The sequence below is a fragment of the Podarcis erhardii genome (genome assembly GCF_964252035.2).
Source record: "Podarcis erhardii genome assembly, chromosome: 2".
NCBI classification, from domain to species: Eukaryota; Metazoa; Chordata; class Lepidosauria; order Squamata; family Lacertidae; genus Podarcis; species Podarcis erhardii.
In genome coordinates this window covers 35,890,052-35,907,031 of record NC_138498.1, presented here as the reverse complement: position 1 = coordinate 35,907,031, position 16,980 = coordinate 35,890,052, and the positions used below count along the sequence as shown (strand labels likewise).

Below are 16,980 nucleotides of genomic sequence, written 5' to 3'. Positions count from 1 at the left end.
AGGTAAGCATAACAAACTTTACCAACCCCACCTTACAAGCTCCAAATGGTGAACCTGGAGGCTATGGGTGTGTGTTGCTGCAGCTTCCACTGTGTAGCTTTGAGAGCTGCAGCGCATGGGAGTTGTTCTAGCATGCCAAGGAAGGATGTTTCTAGAGGAAAAGAAGGTTCAGACACTAAAGGTTGTATTCAACTTACTTTTACTCAGAGTAGGCCCATTGAAACTAATGGACCTAAGTTAGCCATGACCATTTATTTCAACTTCTCAGTAAAAATTAGTTGAATATATAACCCTAGCTATTGAAAACAATACATGTCAGGAGTAAACAGCAGTAGGGAGAGGCAGTTCCTTTGGTGTTAGTTTGCTCTGACTTACAGGATCAGTGAAAGCTGCCTTACTCAAAGTCAAGACTTTTGGCCTCTCTAGCTCAGTAGCGTCAATTCTGACTGGCAGCAGCTCTCCAGGGTTTCAGACAGGAAATTTCCCACTACCTGGAGATGTCAGAGATAGAATCAGAGCCAATTTGCCTGTGAAGCATGTGGCTTCAATGATCAATAGATCTCCCCCAATGGCTCACTATGCTTAGAACATGCCTACAATAAATGCAGGTGTGAGGAATGAGGGTGTTGCTTTTTCACATAAGTCACAATGCTGGAACTAAAAACAGCTTGTGGTTAGAATGCTTGCAACTGGGACTAGTGGTCAGGTTTGCCTCTGTCGCTTGCGTCAGTATGTAAATGCATAGCAACATAGACCAAATAAGGAATACAGTAAACAGAAGTGGTGGTTGAGGAATGGGAGATGTCAACGAGGACAGGAATGTTAGTAGGTAAATTAGGGGGTTGTGATAAGCTGTAAACCTTTTAGTACCCAGCTAATGGGGAGACAAGGAAGGGAAGTTGCGCTTTGGGTATAGGGAATATAAGCTTATGCTTTGTCAGTTTTGGGTGTTCCTACCTTGGACACCCGCTCTTGCAAGAACGTATGTATTCAATAAACTCTTTGCTGCTTCACCAATTTTGTTCAGATTGTATTTTAAGGAGCAGGATTAAGGGTCTTAGGACCCACTTCTTTCATTTTACAGCAGGTGAGGTCTTTTTCCAGAGGGTTACCTTCATCATGGAGAGCATGGCATCAAGTTGATAATCTGGAACAGACTTGGAGGGGTAGCAGGGCAGAGAGGAACTTTGCCACAGCATCTTAGCAAATTGCTATTAGTCTCATACTCACTGTGGGCATGCAATGAAAATAGCCAGAGTTGTGCCCAAGATTTAAAAGCAGGTTAAACCATAACAAAAGGTGGTATTCAACTAAGTTTTATTCCAGGTAGACTTAACATATGGATCTAAGAAATGTTCCTTTCAGTGGGTGCACTGAAAGTTGAATACCACCCCAATATGAAAACTAGGAACAGCTAGTCAGCCGCAAGAAAGCAGCTGTATCTGACTATAAAGCGTCTCCTCCAGGAGACTCAATAGCAGCAGCAGTTCTGACTCATTTTGAGGGCAGTGAGGGAGTTGTCAGAGGATATATGATAAAGCTCAGCAGAACGATCTCTCACAAACAGCATCATTTTTCAGAAGAGGGGTGTGGAAAGGAAAGCAACCCAGAGCATGCCCTTCTGAGCCTTTACAAAATCTCCATACTTTTTATTTTTACTTCTGTTTTGATAAGCACAGAGGCAAGAATGTTGACCTGTAAGTATTTTTTTAATATAAAAAAACATGCCAAGCTTTCTTCTCTTTGCTCAAAGCAATTTACAAAATCAATATAATAAAACCAAGTATGAAAAAAACAAATTTAAAGTCAACTCCACCCCAAGTCAAGGAGCAGCTAAGTTAATACGGAGAACTGACAACAGCAGGGGACTGATTATTGAGTAAGCTGGGGCTTACTCAAAGGCAAGTGTGCAGAGGATTGCAATCAATGGGACACTTTTAAAGACTAGGGACAGGGAGAGTTTTGGTTTAGAATCTTCTGAAAAGACTGTAGGGTTGAATACTGGTAGACATGCCTAGGGAACTCATTCCATAACCGGCCCCATTAGTAAGGAGCTTCTGTGCCAACAGTGCACAGATTTAATCTTCAAAGGCATTTTGTTGATGTTAACATATATGGGGGAGAGGCTAGCTGAGGTATAAAGGCCTACACCATTCACATATTCAAACCAGTAGCATGAACTGTCTCTGGATAGAATCAAGGTAGTGCAGAAGAAGACTTGAGAGGCTGCATTCTGACCATCTGAAGCCTCCCCTTGGAGCACTTTGCAGTACATAGTTCCCAGTATGCACCAGCTTTCTTGTGCTTTTAGGCCTAAGCTTTTACACTGTCATTTTCCATAGATGGCCATCAACTTGGGATTGTTTTAAAAGGGGGTTGCAGACAAATTAAATCTGCTAGTCTTGATACTTCTGAATATTAGTTGCTGGGAATCATTAGCAGGAGAATGCTGTTGCTGTCATGTTCCACTTGTAGACTTCCTCCCCGAAGTCTGGTTGGCCACTGTGTGGGAACAGGGCTCTTATGTCCAATTTTTAGACGTCAGCCAGCTATGTTAACAGAAATGACTATGAGTACAGTGGTACTTTGGTTTACGAACTTAATCCGTTCTGGAAGTCCTTTCATAAACCAAAGCGTTCTTAAACCAAGGCGTGCTTTCCCATAGCAGTGGGGGACTCAATTTACAAATGGAACACACTCGACAGGACGTGGGATATGTTCTGCTTCCAAGGGCAAACTTAACAAACCAAAACACCTACTTCCGGGTTTGCAGCGTTCTTAATTCAAATTGTTCATAAACTAAGCTGTTCTTAAACCAAGGTACCACTGTATGTGACTCTATGAGTTAAAAGTATAGCATTCTCCCCTCCACCTGTGTTACAAATTCTTCTACCAGTTAGAATGGAAGGCAGATTAAACACCAGCAGCAATTTTTTTTTAAAAAAAATGTTTTTATATTCCAAAGTTCAGTTACACAGGTAAGAAAGCTTATACAAATCAACAGCATCTTTGTCATTAGAATGGTGAAAATGGCAGCATTATTGCAATTATACAGTTTGGTACCTATGTCACTAACATGCACACTGACATTTAAAGGGGGCAAATGAGCTCTGGCACCAGCTTACATCTGTAGAATCTATTTGGTGCTTCTTTCTGTTTCATAAGCTCCTTCTCCTCAGTAGAGTCCAAATTATGCGCAATGGTTCTCCAACGGCTAGACATAAACATCAGTGTTGATTTACAGTTTCAAATGTCCAGGCTTTCAAGCCCCAGATGACTGAAACTAAATGGGAGACATAAGGGCAATCCACACAAGTCTCTATCATGGTTTGCATGAAACTGAGCCTATATACAATCAATTCTTTATGACTCTTACAATTATCTGCAGGAAAACTGAATAAGGCACCCCTGCCTGTAATTGCTGGAGGCAGAGATGAGAAGTGAGAGCAAGTAGATGTTACTCAGTATTGAATGGTTCACAGTGCAACTGATTGACTTCAGTAGTTTCTTGCTCAAGTTCTCATTTCACAGAGTTCAAAGGGTCCTAAGACAGTCACAATTATAATACAACATTTAGTGAACTAATATTTACACACTGACATTTCACTGCACGCAACTCAGTAAGGGGCAGCTCAAAGAGAGCTTCTTCACGCGTAGATAGCTGTTGTGATTATGCATAGCCACCTCCTCCTCTTCTTGTGTGTCCATTTTTTAAACAGTCTTTCGTTTTTGCGCCAGAAGGAGAGTATCTCCTACCCTTTTGACTTCTGCAAGTGGTGCTTTTGGCATGAGTCAGTCTGGGGGGGAAACTTTATAGTCAGTCTCTTCTCTTCACTGCACTTGTCATTGCTTTGCCTTTTTCACTATGGTGCCAACTGCAGAGATCACCGTTGTTTTGGAGCCGCTTGCACTGGTTGTGACGGTTACAACAGCTGGCAGTGTTGCAGTGGTAGTGAGAATGGTGGGTTGAGCTATTGTTGTCACAGGAATGGCAGAATCCCACTTGCTTTTCCTCTTCTGTGCATCTGTGAATGTAAAAAAGCAAGCATTAATTTCAGCAGCCCAGATCAGACAAGATGCTTTTTGTCACTATTCCTTGTAGAGCAACCCTTAAATGATGACGCTTTCAGCCATTCCATGCTGACGGAACCAACTTACGTGCTCCAAAAAGCATGTTGCACAGCCCTCCTATGACTGTCCCAATTTAGAATTCTGGTAGCAGAATGCATATATCTGAATTATTTCTTCATATCAGTAACCCCCTATTAGTGAGAGTCTAGTACAGCAGGGAGAAGGATTCTGCTAGTCCAGGGGTGGCCAACTCCTGATGGACTGCAATCTACTTTCAGAATTAAAATCTGGCAGTGATCTACCCCCCTTTTTAGGGGTTCAGGTTGAAGTTGTTGAGCTTTCTTTAGAGGTGGGAACTGACTCGTTTTATGCCTGTTTTATTGGAGTATTGGGATGAAAGTTCCATTTTTTTGGGGGGGCAACATTTAAGGGGGAAGGGGATTAGTGGCTCACCAAAAGAACACTGTGGAAGCATTTTGCCTCACAGCAAAAAGTCTGTCTTCCGTTACAGAGATCAGGAGAAAATACAGGCAGGGGAGAGTGGCCGGAGCTGGGTGCTCTTAGTAAAAAGCACAGGAAAATAAGCCCGCAATCGACTGCAACCTCCCGGGGATCGACCAGTTGATCCCGACCGACCTGTTGGACATCCCTGTACTAGTCTATCCATTTTCCCCTCCTGTTCTTCTGTGCGGGAATTTTTTAAACATGCAGTTTCCCCCACCATCATTCTGAAGTGGGACAGTCTGCATAAAAACACAGATTATGACAGAAGGCAGTCTAAAAGCACTGAAAACCCCCAAAGAATTACATCTATTTCCTTATGGTATTTCTACCCCACCTTCTGCAAAACAGTCTAAATTATATACTGCTTTGTGTTTTGAAAATCTGTAATACGCCACTGAAAGTGTTCCATCCCTGTTCTACAGTCCCCATAGAAATACAGCTGTCAGTCTCTCTGCCAAAAGTAAATACAGTGCCACTGTCCTATAAGCTAGATCATGCAGAGCATCACAATTCCTATGTAATTAGACCATTTCCACAGTATGACATAAAATGTAATTTGTTTTTCCAAAATACTTCTATCAGTGTCTATCAGTATGCTTGTTGTGGTAAGAATGCTCAACTTCTGCAGATGGGATTATATAAGATACTTATCCTGTAGTTTTTGGGGGGGGCAAACTTCTCAGCTGCCAAACATGATTTGCAGTTTATTTGCTCTCTCACAGTAAATGCCAAAAGGAAGAGACATATGATGAATATTCCATGGCTTTTGTGTGTTCCAGAGTTAAGATCCCAGAGTTAAGATGCAAAGTCAGGATGTTTAACTTACCACCACCTGCAGTGCTGGCTGTTGTGGTGGTTGTAGAGGGAGCGTTTGTTGTTCCTTTCTTAGTGCCTGTTACAAACTCAATCTAGAAAAGAAGTGGAAGCAAATCATATTCTGTACTTATGATACCTATTCGTTGGCATTAGAAACATGGCAAAAAAGGGTTTATGAGCAGGACATCTTTGTTGACTGTTGAAGACACACAACTATATAAGTTGTTAGAGATTCAATAAACAAAAACACAGATATAACTAGCTGCTAGTAGTTAATAAAATATTTGTGTGTGTGTGTGTGTGTGTGTGTGTGTGTGTGTGTGTATACACACCCACACACCAGGCAAGGGGACCAACTCCATCTTCAGACTCAGATGGAGCGATTTTGGAGGGACAAATTCTAGTCCTTCTTTAATCCCATAAGATACTTCAAATAACGAGGTTAGAATCTCACGTTCCTTCACTGTACAATTTATGCTTCTGCAATTCATGTCTCTACATGCATGACTTATATGGTCTGCATTACAGATTACAATCTAGCAACCAGAGAAACCACAGTCTGAGCACACGTCTCCAAGTCTATGATCATGGGAGAAAACAATATCACAGAGCTGGGCACTTATTACAGGAAGTAAAACAAAAGGGGCAAACTGAATGACGGAGGCAAAGAAGTTAGCCACAGAAATATCTGCTGCCAGGAAACTCTAAACTGCTATGTAAAGGGGTGTGCATGTCTTGCTAACTATTTGGGTAATGTACACAAATTCAGGCCTCTCCTAATTAAGTCTGCTCTGCTCTGTTTTATGATGGATACCAATGGGGTGGCTCTGGATGAATGCACAGATAAATTGTGAAGTATCGCAAATAATATCTCATGTTCATACTGGTAACCCATATAAAAAGCAAATTTCTGATTTGCTCAGTGTGACTAATAGAAATTTTGTGATTGGGTGGCTAAGCAGTTGGATTAAGTTCAGTAGAAGGAGCACAGATCAAAATAATTTCTCTATATTTTGAAGTTATAATCTGGTACCTTAGTTCGCTCCTTCTTGGCCTTTTCCAGCTTATCCATTTCAATTTTCTGTGCTTTTGCTGGAAATAGAACCACAGAACAGTGAGCACACTCAATAGATTTAACACCGCAAAGCAATTCTGAATCCCCATTAGAGCTTCCCACGTCAGGAGAATCAACAGGGCTACAACACTTAAGAAGATACTGATAGCATTGATTCTTAAGTGTGTCTGCTTCCCAAAAAAATATTCTCGGTGTAGAGCCCTTTCCAATAAATATTCTCCCCAGGACACAGCCAACAAGCAACTAGTTTCTTCCCATTCAGATAAAGGGGGGGGGGAATGGTATAGATCCCCATATACAGTGCTTTGAACTCCTTAAAGAAAAGGCACTGTACAGATAAATAGGTTCAATTAAACCATCTCTAAAGCTCCAGAATCATTCACAAACACTAGAGAGGGTATCAAAACAAAAGCTGGAAGCAATACCTAGTGCCTCATAATAGGAGTCCTCAGACCACCCATGAGGATCAAACATGTCCTAAAAGAGAAGAGAAAGAAAAGTTATGTAAATATGAATTTTAAGATATACAGTATATCAAGTTGGAAGGAAAAGCTCTTAATTCTGCATTCCAGTTTTGTTTATTTCCTTTTTTTAAAAAAGTCAATATATAAAAGTTCATAGACCTTACAACATTATCCTAACAGCTAGAATCCAAATGGGAAAGAAAGATGGTGCTAAAGGACAGAGAATGATGGCCAGGGGATTAGCTGTCACAGAACGTTCATCCCTTAAATGCCTTCATCAGGTCATGTACTTTGGCACAACTATGGGGAAGAGTAACTCAGTAACAGTAGAATGTTGAGACCGTACTGAATTCTGTGCAGAGGGTATTTAGCCAGAACTGCATGAGGTGAGAGTGGGGCTGTGTTCACTCGCCCCATCCCCTCTATTGCATCTTCATCATGGCTAGGATCCTAAATCATGCAAAGTTCCAAACCCATGTGTTTATCTTCAAATGCGTATATACTGACAGAACTAGATGATGGGAAGGGACGGGACCAGTGAGTATGGCCCTGCTCTCCCCCTCATCAATTCTAATGGTGTGAGGTATTAAAGACAGGAAACTGCTTGCATTCCATGGACTGTTTCATCCAGTTGTCTAAAAAACCTGGAGAATAGGAACCTATTCTCACAGACGTCAGGAATCCCATCTAACATCCCCTCTCCCCACCCAAGTTATTTGTTCCACTCACCTTGGGGTAATTTGTGCCAAGTTCATCAATCGCACAGAACTGGATCAATTTCTCATAGATGCTGAAATAAACAATCAAAGTACATTATTTTTCAGCGTTGCACATCTTTGTTCATATCTGACTAGGCCCTCCTCTCACTGAAGAGGTTACAAATACAGAAGAGGACTATATGTAGCTTGTGGAACCCTTTAGATGCAACCAGACAGTCTTACCTTGGGTTGCGGAACTCTTTCTTCCTTTGAATGATATAGTTCATGTCCATGCCCTCTTTTATCTTCCTCTCATACAGCTTTTGTATCTTATCCTAAGTAGAAAAGAGTCATAGAATCAATACAAAGCAGTGGCAATATTCCAGAATGCTTCACAGCAAACACACATGTGTTGAAAAAGAAGTTAAATGGCATAATAATTAAATTTCTATACTGCCCTTCATCTGAGGATCACAGGGTTCTTTACTATTTAGAAACACAAAAATACATACCATAGTTAAACAGTAACACAACCCCCCCCCCAATTTAAATGGCCACAAATTGTTTAATGAGCCAAAGGCCTGGGAGATGAGGGATTCGCCTAAATGTATTTGCATAAAGACACAAGGTGGGCTTTCCTGCGGAGAGCTTTCCACAAGCATTGAGCCACCGCAGAAAGGGCTCGTTCTCATGTTGCTAGCCTCCAGACCTCTCGTGGATGACGATCACAGGGTCCAGGTTGGTTCATATAGGGAGAAGCAGTGCTTGAGATATTGTGGTCCTGAGCTATTTAAGGCTTTATAGGTCATAACCAGCACTTTGAATTAGGCTGAGAAACTAATTGGCAGCCAATGCAGTTGGGCCAGGATTGGCGTTATATGCTCAAACTATCTTGCCTCGGTAAGCAACCTGGCTGCTGAATTCTGCACCGGCCGAAGCTGATGGAAGGCACGCTGTATCACTGAGGCCACCTGAGCCTCAGGTGACAGCAATGGATCCAGAAGCTGCATATTCACTCATTCAGAGGGAGTGTAATCCCATCAGGAGCAGGGAACCTTCCATCCATCCGGTTTAGGGAACCTCCCACTGACAGTGCCCTAGCTCAAAGGCAGAGAAGGACCAGATTCCCACTAAGTCTCATGCCCATTTCAGTACTCCATACCACATTGCACACCATTCCAGAAGGCTCCTTGACCTTCATGAGTGGGTTTTCAGGGGGTTGGGTGGGGCTTGAGGTAAGAAGGCAAAGGTAGGAAGGCCTTGCTCAGCGGTGAGCAAGAATATGCAAATTCAATAATTTTTTGCAAGGCTGGCTGAAACAAAAAGGTGGTTAAGAACACCAGCAACCTTTGTGGAATTTTGAGTTACAGTCAAAACCTCAACAAGATACAATATATGACATGGGTTACAGAAATAGGATTTGAAAAATGAAAAATTAAGCTGACCTGTAAGTGGTTGGAACATCTGCCAGGGGGTTCTGGAGGAATTTTGATCTCATCAGGAGACATGTTTCTTACTCGCTCAGAGAAGGAAGCTAGAAATAGAAAGGAGGCCATTAGAATAGCAAAGAGCATTAAAGAGATTTAAGCATGTTAAGTTCCTGTACTTCTGATCTTAAAAAGAAACAATCCCCTTTTTGTCAGTGGTTTCTGAAGACTGAGAAGCAAGTGCATTGGCAGACATGCAGGAAACTTGAAGCTCAATGCTTCTATCTTTAACGCAATTCTTCAGCTTTAATTTTTTTGGGAAAGTGTTTTTCATATTTACTATCTTATATTATTAGTATTGGTTTAGATCAGGGTGACAACTGGTTCATATGCAAGGCACAGTACCTAATAAGAGCAACACAACAACTGCTGATTATTCTTAAAGCAAATTGCTAGCCACAGACAATTATTGTTTAAACTTTCTTTAATTGACTGCATTGTTGCCCTGGGAATAAGACATCTTCTCCAAGAGCTACTTTCAACTGCAAATGCATCAAGTAATTCCTGGCTATTCAGTTTAAGAACCACAACCGGGAGCATCGTGAAGTGTGATCAGTGCCTCTTGCCGGTTAAATATTTCACCCAACATTGATGACCAAGAATTTTGGCATTGCAATTATTTCCAAAATCTGCATCTCAAAATATGAGGGTTCTAAAATTATGTGGGCAAATCAGTTTTTAAAAGGGGTAAGTGAAAGCCTGAAGTTTATCAAAGAACTGAATGCAGCAGAGAATTGTTTAGAGAGAACTGGAACAAGATACAGGTCAAATGCTGAACATTTCTTGTTTAAAATGTATCACAACTGCCAAAATAGGGGCATAACCTGACCAAAATGCAGCAGCGTCCAGGTTTTGTTCTTAAATGCATGTGGGCTGTTGGTGATAGAGAGAATTAAGACACAATGTTTCTACAAGTACAGAAAAAAGGCTGCTCTTCAAAAGGACATTATTCCAAGGCGACACTGTGTACCACACTCTTGTCCCTTTCCTTGGCATCAGGCTCTGCCTTCAGTCTTGGCCTGAAAAGCTCAGACAATATGCCGTTTGTGAACAAATGCTTTTCTTTGAGCTTGAAAACAGGCTGCTACTTAAAAAGTGGGCAGGGTGGGGGCATTCATCCTGGAAATCCTTTTTCCACGGCATTTTCCCATTTTTTAAATAATATAATAATAACACAATTAGAACTTTCCTAGTTTTAGGGCAGTAATGTTTACATCGCAAACAGCCTGTGTCGGCAGAAAGATTTCCCCAGTAGCAGGCAGGCGTTATAGTTCACAAGCAACTGTATTACACTACTTGCTTCCAGTTAATATTAACTGAAGGACTGACTCTTATGTCCATCAAAGGATGGAGGGGCAAAATATTCTGCTATATTCCTATTACTCTTATCTGCTCTGAACCCTTTGTAGACAGGACGGCTCTACAAACATGAGCATATAGAACTGTCTGAAGACTTAGCCGTGCATCTGCGTCTAGCTTTTTACCACTGGTGTCTTGTCATGTTTGTATCCACCGTAATCAAAGGCAAACAAACACCTGGGCCTCAGTTTAAAATTATAATTCTGCCTTCAGAATTCTGCAATTTGGGCATCTCCCATGCCCTCCTCTCCAGCACCATGCTCTTCCATTAGGATGCTATTTAGGGTTAAGTTCGCTAGCAGTCACAAGTAACAAAGAAATGTCCTTTGGCATTTCCAGAGAATGTGCTTCTGTGAAGAACAGAAATCTTGCCAACATCCCCAGAGGAACACAGTTTGGCTCCAGAGCCCCTTGACAACAAGCTACGGACTTGTTATAGGTTACAAAGCCAGTGATGTGAGGGGTGTGTTCATTTCTAATTAAGAATGTCTCAAGTACCAAATGGTGGTACCACCGATGTTTTATTACAACGGAGACCAGACATCTGAGGGAAAAGGTGATTTTAACAAAGACTTTAATGAAGTCAGATACCTAAACCTCATGTGCAATTTAAAGCTAGCTAGGTATTAGGCTTTTGTGTTTTCTTGAGGGTCCTTGTTAGGCAGGAAACGGATTTAATACTGTTCTACAGAAGACACTGACAGGAGCTCAGGGAATGGCAAACAGTGCCAGAAGTGGCATGCTAGAGAGATGGCATTTACAATTAGGCACCAAATACTGTTAGTTTCATCTATATATGTTTTCCTCTAATAATTTGGTTTGGGATTTTATTGCATCCTTGCACATGCTTTCTAAATAAATCTAATCTGTTTAATGAGCTTCTTTGGTAGTGAATAGTTTAATATTTTAACACCTGAATATTGGTCGCTCTCCTATGATTGACTACTCCAGAGCTCAGTGTGTAAGGGAATCAAGAAGGATTCTCTGGAGACTTAGCTTTTTATATGGCTGAAGGTTTGTTTCAGAATTCAGTCTTGTGCACTTTTCACTATCCCCCTCCCCATTCTCAGCCTCACTCTTTTCTGTTGTAAGATTATGTGCCACCTTCTCTCTGCATGCCAATCTGCACCCAAGAGGAAATGGCGATAGACATGTGCATCAGGCGCTCCTTATGATAACAGCAACAAAAGTTAACAAGTAGCCATAAAAAGTGCCCCAAGGGAGCCCCTATACAATCTCCTGAGTGACACAGAAAGATAACCAAGAACCAATTGTTTATCAATGTACTGAAATCAAGGAGGTAGTCTCAGGAATAAATTTTTGTTACACAATTTAAACAGTGTGAAATGCACAACATTGGGGTGTATAACACCTGCTGCCTTCACCTTAATTCCGCAATAAATGGAAATGAATAGATGTTGCCAGAGCGCACTTTCAGACATTTCGTGCATTCTACACCCTGTCATTTCCCCCAAAGATCAAATCCACTTTTGTGCCAGTCAGGTGTGGTGACCTGACATTGGTTGTACCGCTTGACTGGGTGTGTGCACCCGCTGGCTTCCAGCCTAAGGCGTACTGCAAGGGGAATGCAGGAAGCTGAATATCAGCATGATTCACCATTATAGGCACACCCAACCTCTGGCTTGCGAAGTAAATAATTATTCATACCTTGAAGCTATGGTTTGACTAAGGGCTTGGCTAAGGCAATGGAAGGCACAGGGAACATATACCAATAAGCTGGGGCTAAAACTACAACTGGAATTGTATTGCTAGAATACAAGCCATATATATAAGGTACCAGATCTGCCCAGTTGGCTTTTTACCCACAAATCGGACAGGCATCCTTCTCCTTTCATAGTAATCTACTGGCCACTTCACGGGTTTCTATAGTACTACATCACCTTCCGGTTCTTTCATCTTATGACCAGCCAAAAACTTTTATTGTCTTACTTCCCTGTCCATCAACAGGGCCAGGTTTTTCTCTCAATTCAAAAAGATTTACAGTTCCTCTTTGCTGCCTCACAAAACACGAACATTTTCTTGGAATGCTTGTGCCTTTAAAATCCTTCCTCAAAATACAGCCTTTAATGCCTCTTGAAAGCCAAACCATGCATGCTGTGAAGGCCAGAAGCTTTGAATTGGGGTTGATACAAACAATTACCCACCATGGGGAATCGTTCCCATTTGATCACATTTAAAGTGTCCTAGTGGCCACTTGGCTACCCAAATCCATTACATGTCTAAATGTGTAGCAGGGAGGCTTCTGACACCATATGTGTCCCTAGCCCATGGTTGTGAAAACCAAAACACAGAACTGGGATTGTACAACTGTCCACAGTTGGCTATTTGACATGCCATGAATATGGATGAAAATCCCCAAAGAGATGACTGACTCCAGCTAAGGTGCTGCAGCAATTTAAGCTGCTGGCTGGTCTTGAGGACAAATGCAGTAGTTCCTTGCTTGATTCTAGCCTGCAAAGGATCCGAACAAGGTCTACAAATTTTAGCTAGTACCTCCAGCATACCAAAACAAGACAAAGATATGTAGTAAGAAATAAGGAAGGAATTAGCTCATCTAATTCTATCATTATGCTTCTCAATTACGTTTTTTATCCCAATGGATTTCTGAAGGGAAGAATAATGGAAGAAGTCTCCACAACAATATTGGGGAACTCCTTTAAAGTTTATGCTTTTGCCAACAGGCTACAAGAGGAAATGAACAAAGCTAGTTTTATTAGCCAGGCCAAAGGTTTGGAATTAAGACAGCCGTAAGCTTACCTACTATTACCAGTAATTCACCCCACTCTAAGGGCTATTTTAGATCATGGTCTGGAATACAGTGGTACCTCGGGTTTCAAACGTAATCCATTCCGGAAGATCGTTCGAGTTCTGAAACGTTTGAAAACCGAAAACTCAATATAGGAGCCTCAATATGGAAGCCACGTGGCATTTTCAACTTCTGAAAAGTGTTCGAAAACTGAAGCATTTACTTCCACGTTTACGGTGATTGAAAACTGAAAGGTTCGTCAATGGAGACATTTGAAAACCGAAGTGCCATTGTAGTATTAAATGGACTAAAGTGAAACTAGATTGATACTAGCATGCTTTTATTAATTGGTTATAATTAGTTGCCATTAGACTAAGCAGCATCTCCCACCCATAAAGGGGAGGTAACAGCAGGCTGGGGGAACCCCAAGGTTTGCTTAAGTATTTTTAGAATAAACTCTAAGCAGAGATGGACTGATCCCACCCTCAATGCAGTAAGGACTGAGTCTGCTCAGTGGGTGTGGAATGCTGACCATTGGGAGTGGGGAAACTGAAGGATGATTATCTTGAAGAGGAGCGCCGCATCACATTTTACTGCAGGTTCACCACTTACGTAGTTATAAATCTTCTATAGGGTATCTGTATAGAGCAGCCTTTCTCAACCTTGGGTCCCCAGATGTTGCTGAACTACAACTCCCATCACCCCTAGCTAGCAAGGCCAGAGCTCAGGGATGATGGGAGTTGTAGTCCAACAACATCTGGGGACCTAAGGTTGAGAAACACTGGTATAGAGAGATGGTCAACTTTGTTCTTCATTAAGTAACACATTCTGCAGTTGATCTTGCATTGAATAATAAACCCTACAAACAAATAGTGTTTTTAAATTGTTTTACACATTTACAGCCAGCTGGTGAACTGCAGCCAAGTGTGCAAAATCACCCTGAGACATTCCCCACAATGCTAACCCAAAAGGAAGCATCATTTATTTACTTAAATCCTCTTCAGTCTCAAATGGGATGGGCCAGCTATAACTTCATGCCTGGGAGAGAGGGTGTTCGTTATTTCCTGGCAACTAACAATAGAACTGTAGGGAAGTATATGAGGCATCAATATGCCACTGAGTCATCCAATTTTGAAAGGCCACTACAGTTACTGACTTCTGTTTGTGGGCTCAAGAATGCAGAACAAGATCAGCACATTCTGATCTTTTCTAATCTGATACATTTGCAACTCTTGTATACAAGCTCTAAAGTACTGCGTACATTTTCATATACACTGAAAAACGGCTATACAATTTTGCATATATGCACAGGTCCCGCTTACCAAATACAATGAATTCCCTGGGAATCATTTGTTAAGTGAGCATTTCCATAATGAACCAACAATTTTCATTGATTCCTATGGCAAAATTTGTAATCTGTTCCCGAACAAGGATTTTTGACACCCAAAAGTCAACCCCCCCCCAAAAAAATCTTATCACTCCCCCTCCATTCTTTAGCCAACCAGCAAAAGGCAAACAAGGAAGTAAAAAAATGTTATTTGTTCAGATATCTGAATCTCTGGTGTGTATTGCATGGTTTGGGTACTAATTCCTCATATTTGGATAAGTGAATTTTCACATAGTGAACATTAGTAAAGCAGGACCCGTGTGTAGTGTGAAGAATGAACCACATGATGCTGTAACTCTAAGACACTGAGACATAATGCTCTAAGACACCTGACTACTTGAAAATTGCTGGGGGTCGTGGGCAACCACCTAATGATTTTTCTGCTAGTTGTAGCAATTGTAATGTGCTGTCCTAAGAGCTATATGATTTTTAATTGCATTTTTACTGACATGCTATGGGACACCTGAATCTCGCACATCAAAGTTTGGGAGTCCCTGCTCTAAGGTACATTTAGTTGCTGAATCAGAAAATTCTTCAAAGAAGCAAGATGCAGCCACCAATTCAATATTTGCCTATACAGTTGTACCTTGGTTGCTGAACTTAATCCATTCCGGGAGTCCAAAACGGTTTGAAAACCAAGGTGCTGCTTCCGATTGGCTGCAGGAGCTTCCTGCACTCAATCGGAAGCTGCGGAAGCCACGTCGGACGTTCAGCTTCCAAAAAACGTTTGCAAACCGGAACACTCACTTCCGGGTTTGCGGCGTTCGGGAGCCAAAACATCCGAGTACCAAGGTGTTCGAGAACCAAGGTACGACTGTACTATAGAGTGCTGAGCATAAATGAAGTGGCAGGGAAGTTTTTACAAACATTTTCACCCCTTGGGAAATGAGCCTCCTTTAACAAATTTTCAAAGAATGTGAAACTGCTTTGCACTTAAGTAAAGTATTGCAGTACAGAGGATCTGCATACAAAAGCTGAAGCCTTCCCTTTTAGCTGCAGCACTTTCCAAGGGACATGCATACCAAAGCAAAGGTTCCTTGGCCTGACAATGGGGGTGATGGTGCCTTCTCTCTTTCCCCTGCTCCAAAACCTAAGCAGCAGCAGACTGGAAAACAATGACTGCAATGGAAGTTTTCCATAAATGTTTCTGCTCTTTTCAAAATGGTAACTTCTGGCAACCTCCCAAAAATCCAGCATATCCCCAATACTGTATCATATGCCAACCAAGAAGAGCAGGAAAGGCAAGGAAACATTGACGAGAACAGGCATGCTAGAGCTTGTTCATACTCACCAACTAGTTCTTGGGGATCTCTCTTCTCCAGTTCTGAAAAGTCCTAAACAAAGTGAAAAGCAAAAGTTGTAAGTACAATAAGCCCTTTAAAACAGGTATGTACTAGCCAATCCTACCCTGCAAATTACAGGTGGGGAACCAGTGGCTCTTCAGATGTTACTGATTTACAAAGTTCTCCCATCATCCCTGACCACTGACCATTTTGACAGGGACCGATGGGAATTAGAGTCCAGGCACATTTCAAAAGTTACAAGCTCCCCACCACTGCTGTCAACATGCTTTAAATACTTACATTATATGAAGACTTTTATAGTATGCATGTGTCACAAAGACACAACTGAAAAACTTTGAGAAGAGCACTATATATTTCGACTGAATTGCAAATATGCTATAACTCAGTTTCAAATTGGATCACATAACAAGGCACATTGGCCTGGTTCACACACACTGTAAAACCGTGTTTTAATGCTATGTCCATGAGCCAGAGACAGCCTGAATGCTCCCCCTCTACTCTCTTGAGGGACGGAAGAAGCACCTTCACTAATGTTTCATTTCACTTTCAAAGTATTTTGGCTTATTATGTATGTGCCAACCCAATATCTAGCAACTGTACCTCTCACAGCAATCAATACTTATGATTCCAGAGAACTATTTTTACTCCAAGACAACTGTGGTTAGAGCCCTCATGTCACTATATTGTCAGAAACATGGATGAATATATAATGTATATTCTCAAGTAGGTGGCTGCCCTCACCCAAATCTTCCATCATTGAAATAATGGATGTCCTCCGTTTCTATCCAAAATAGTGACAGAATTATTAGATTGTGGGGGCATGCAGAAAGGACAGAAGTGTGGTTGCATCCGCAGAGGTATCACTGCCAGTGCGAAAACTTGATTGGATACAACTTTATGTGCATATTCTTGTTGGTAAAACACTAATTAGTCAAAACAGTGAATCTGGAAGTGTACTAAGAGGAAAAGGTAGGTTTCAAGATCAATTAACTTAGCTCCTTTAATACAGTCAAAGGGACACCCACAAGAACTGCACCTTCACATTTAC

At 41.5% G+C, this 16,980-nt stretch overlaps 1 protein-coding gene across 2 annotated transcripts in view; it reads right to left on the bottom strand.

Annotated features, from left to right (window-relative positions):
- Nucleotides 1-1,690: 1,690 nt before the first annotated feature.
- The window catches only part of SAP30BP (SAP30 binding protein), a 40,496-nt gene continuing 25,206 nt past the window's right edge, over nt 1,691-16,980 (bottom strand). For both annotated transcript variants that reach the window (XM_081850903.1, XM_081850902.1), the window contains 8 exons: nt 15,920-15,962; nt 9,074-9,162; nt 7,872-7,963; nt 7,660-7,720; nt 6,892-6,943; nt 6,425-6,483; nt 5,402-5,483; nt 1,691-4,025 (listed from right to left, as the gene is read on the bottom strand). In XM_081850903.1, coding sequence (XP_081707029.1) covers nt 3,844-4,025; nt 5,402-5,483; nt 6,425-6,483; nt 6,892-6,943; nt 7,660-7,720; nt 7,872-7,963; nt 9,074-9,162; nt 15,920-15,962 — 660 coding nt within the window. In that variant the 3' untranslated portion in view covers nt 1,691-3,843. The remainder of the gene's footprint in view (nt 4,026-5,401; nt 5,484-6,424; nt 6,484-6,891; nt 6,944-7,659; nt 7,721-7,871; nt 7,964-9,073; nt 9,163-15,919; nt 15,963-16,980) is intronic.